This window comes from Camellia sinensis, chromosome 10, assembly GCF_055761805.1.
Source record: "Camellia sinensis isolate YWXY chromosome 10, ASM5576180v1, whole genome shotgun sequence".
NCBI lineage: Eukaryota > Viridiplantae > Streptophyta > Magnoliopsida > Ericales > Theaceae > Camellia > Camellia sinensis.
In genome coordinates this window covers 160,005,121-160,009,615 of record NC_138970.1, presented here as the reverse complement: position 1 = coordinate 160,009,615, position 4,495 = coordinate 160,005,121, and the positions used below count along the sequence as shown (strand labels likewise).

General features: G+C 33.5%; 1 protein-coding gene across 1 annotated transcript; it reads right to left on the bottom strand.

Annotated features, from left to right (window-relative positions):
* Positions 1-1,844: 1,844 nt before the first annotated feature.
* On the bottom strand, positions 1,845-3,516 carry LOC145800815 (uncharacterized). Its single transcript, XM_082890560.1, has 2 exons — positions 2,799-3,516; positions 1,845-2,212 (listed from the first exon to the last, which is right to left on the bottom strand). The coding sequence occupies exons 1-2, from the start codon at positions 3,514-3,516 to the stop codon at positions 1,845-1,847; spliced, it is 1,086 nt and encodes a 361-aa protein (XP_082746686.1).
* Between the last annotated feature and the right edge of the window lie 979 nt (positions 3,517-4,495).

The following is a 4,495-nucleotide window of genomic DNA, read 5'->3' as shown; positions in this document are numbered from 1 at the left end:
TGATCCTACTAAAAAACTTATGTTCCCATAAGTCCTGTGGGAAGTTTGTTGACACATTTACCCTCAATATTAGTTGTTAATATCATAAATAATAGTAAAACCATATATAAGAAATTGAATGTTACCATAGATCATATCTATATAAACGTAACGTAACATGATACCTACGTAAACGTAACGTGGCATCTATACGTAACGTAACACCTACATAAATGTAACGTGACATATCTATATAAATGTAACGTAACGTGACACCTACATAAACGTAACGTGACACCTATGATCTATGAATGTTACCATAGATCGTATCTACATAAACGTAACGTAACGTGACACCTACATAAACGTAACGTGACACCTATGATCTATGGCAACATTCAATTTCCTATATAAGAAATTGAATATTACCATAGATCATATTTATATGAAACGTAACGTGACACCAACATAAGCCAGCAACATTTTCACATTCAATTTAAAAAAATAAAAACTCATTAAGTTTGTGAAACGTAACGTGACACGTTACGTTACATTTATGTAGGTGTCACGTTACGTTTATCTAGGTGTCACGTTACATTACGTTTATATAGGTGTCACGTTACGTTATGTATATGTAGGTGTCACGTTACGTTACGTTTATGTAAGTGTCACGTCACGTTACGTTTATGTAGGATCTTGTGGAATACATTCCTATTTAAATACGACTTGAGACTCTATAAGAAATTACACAGGACTTAGCCTAGCATAAGTGTCTGAAAAAGGACTTATAAATAAGTCTCCCAAATAATAATAATAATAATAATAATAATAATAATAATAATAATAATTGATTACCGATGTGGAGTGTCTTACTCAATAAATTTGTTGACTGTCTCACAATTAAATAGTACATATTGATGTGCCTTTTCTTTTGTGCCATCATCCATTGTGTCTATCACGCCCTTACCTAATGGTCAGCCAGGAATTGAGAAAATAGATAATCCTTCTGTACCATTACCCCCTCATCATAATTTTGAGACATCCGGTTGAACCGTGTCTCAACACCTTCCATATACCTCTAGCAAAATGTCAAGCATTCATTTGCAAGGTATCCTTTTGCCATACTACCCTCCGGTCGACTTCTATTTCACACATATGACTTTAATTTACTCAAGTACCTATGTTTTGGTAAGTTCAAAAAACAAAATTTTGAATGATGTTCGATAATAACAAAAGTAAAATATCATAATGATGGTAAAGAAATATGTAATTTAATATAAACTTTACAACTCAACAGAATACATCCAACGATAATGCACAAGTCTTGCTAATCTAGCCTCAGATGCTAATTGAACCACCAAATGCACCATAATATCAAAAAAGTTAGGGGGAAATATTTTTTCAAACTTACAAAGTGCTATCGGAATTTGCCTTTCAAGACACATAAGGTCTTGTGCCAAACCAACTTTAGAACATAACTCTCGAAAGAAATTACTCAACTCAATCAAAGGTGAAGTCACATGTGAACTCAACATTCCTCGAATTGCTAAAGGGAGTAATTGTTGTATTGAAATATGGCAATCATGACTTTTAAGTCCAAAGATTCTACGTTGCTTTAAGTCGATACAAAATGAAATATTCGCTGCATAAACATCAGGAACTTTAACTGTCTTCAAAAATTTACAAAAAGCATCTTTTTCTAGTTTCTTTAATGAGAAACAAGAAGGAGGCAAGATGGTTTTATTTGCTGCATTTTCTTTTGGATGGAGTTCAAGCCTTATACCTTGAAGTTTCAAGTCAAGACGTGCATTTAGATTTTCCTTTGTCTTCCCTTCTAAATTCAGTAGTGTTCCAAGCATGCTCTCTCATACATTTTTCTCAATGTGCATCACATCAAGATTGTGACGCACTAGATTATCCTTCAAATATGGTAATTCAAAGAATATGCTTCTTTTCTTCCGATTATATGCTAATTTTGAATTAGTACTCATCTTTCCATAAGTGATATTGAAGCCATGTAACATATCCAATACCATAGAACCAGTTAAAGGATTGGGTGCAGTTCTTTTTTCTTTAGTACCATCAAAAGATCGTTCATCATCTCGAAATGCATGGCGTTTGTCCAAGAATCGACGATGACCCATGTAACAATGTTTTCGGCCATGCTTCAACCACCGGAAGCATGTGTCTTTGTGGCATGAAGGGCATGCATACTTGCCCTGAGTACTCCATCCTGACAAATAAGCATAAGCAGGGAAGCCGCAGATAGTCCATATTAATGTTGCACGCAATTGAAATTTTTTTTAATTGATGCATCATATATCTCTACTCCATCCACCCATAATTCCTTTAATTCATCTATTAAAGGTTGTAAATACACATCAATATTATTTCCAGGTACACTACGACCAGGGATAATCAATGATAATAGAAAATTGGTTTGCTTCATACACATCTATGGAGGCAAATTATATGGTATAAGAATTACAGGCTAGGTGCTATACATGTTGCTCAATGTTCTGAAAGGGTTCACACCATCACATGCCAAACCAAGTCTGACATTTCTACAATCTGTTGCAAAATCAGGATGTAGGTGGTCAAAAGTCATCCAAGCTAGAGAATCAGCAGGATGTCTCATACAACCATCATTAGTGTGACCTTCTTTATGCCACTTCATAGATGATGTTGTTTTGGATGACATGAATAACCTTTGTAGCCTTGGTATCAAAGGAAAGTAATGTAGAACCTTAGAAGGTGTTTTATAGCTACCTTTTTTAGAGGATGCCTTGTTGCCTGAATCATTTTGGTCTGTTACATACCTAGATGTATGGCAAACATAACATTCAGAATCGGTTTTGTGCTCATTCCTAACAACATGTAATCATTGGGACATGCATGAATCTTCTCATAACTAAGTCCTAACTCCATAATTATCTGCTCAACTTCATAAACAATATTAGGCAATGTTACACCATCTGGGAATGCCTCCTTTAATAACTCTAATAACATAATGAATGAATTATTACTCCATCCGCCTAAATTCTTGATATGAAATAACTGAAGGATGAATGAGAGCTTTGTAAAATTCCTACATTGTGGATAAAGCTCCTTTTGTCCATCATGTATCAACTTGTAGAACTTCTTTGCTTGTGGATTTGGTTTATCTCCCAAGTCTTCAGGGTTGTCTCCATCAACTCTGTCATCGTCATTTGAAATTCCAAATGCTTTGTGTACTAATCGATGTGTATCAATATTTAATTGTGGCCCATTCTGCATGTGCGTATCAAGACCTGTTGTAGCAACAGATGATGCTTCACCATGGAAAACCCATTTAGTGTAACCTTTTGTGAAGCCATCACATACTAAGTGATCATATGCAACTGATCGAGTGACGGAAAGTGTAAGTCCGCACTTAATGCATGGACATATAATCTTATCCTCATAACTTGCATTAGTAAATGCGAAATTGAGAAACATGTCAACTCCTTTCTGGTATGCATCACTTAATCTTGATCGATACATCCATGTCTTCTCCATAAGTAAACAATCTCGATTAAGTAAGTGTCCAAAGTGTTTCTAGAACATTAAAACATGCATATATCAATAACAAGTATTTATAAGTTATGATTGACAAAAACAAATAAATTTGATTTTGCAAGAACTATAAGATACTAACAACAATGAAGAACATAACATATTCAATATATTGATGCATGATTATAAGGCAACTCATGTCAAGAGAAAACATATAAAAGAATTTAAGTATTACAAAGTCAATGCAATATCATTATTTAAGATCTCTATCTATCCAAACAAAATCTAAGGTCTCCATCTTTTAGTGTTCTATGTTTTAAGTCCCAGAATATCCATGGTTAGTATATTATGATTCCCCAAATCCAGTAGTTAGTATGCATCATATCTTCCTAAAGTGTTATTTTATTAATTTTGTATTTTTTATTATTATTTGGAGAGAGTATAAATATGTATTTAGATAAGCTGGATTCAAAACCTATCAAAGGTATCCTGTATATTCCTAATTTCATAGCCACCATGGTGATTAAGCATAAGGAGGACAATTCTCTTGGGACATAACTGGTTTGTCATTTTAGGAACAAATGGGAAATGAATTTTTCTCTGTGTTATGCTTTGAATGCTTTTTCTTTCAAATAACAACTTTACGAGCAACACTTGTGGAATCATATAGGACATCCTAAATTGGAAATAAAGAGTAACAATATAGGACGGAGGGAGTAATTATTAACGAATTTTATTTTTTTAGCTGATAGTTAAACATGCTACCAATACTAGTAAAAACAAATTATTAGTATTTTATGATATAACTCTCCGTGGAAGGGATTCAACCTTCTGTTCTTCACCCCAAATTTGCACATTATAAATATTTTTTGTTTAATATAGAAAAATTGTCAAGATTGGTTTTAGCGAAGTTGTTTCAAGCAGTTAGCCTTGCTTTGAAATCAAATATCTATAGAGAAATAATAATCGTTAACCATTTTGC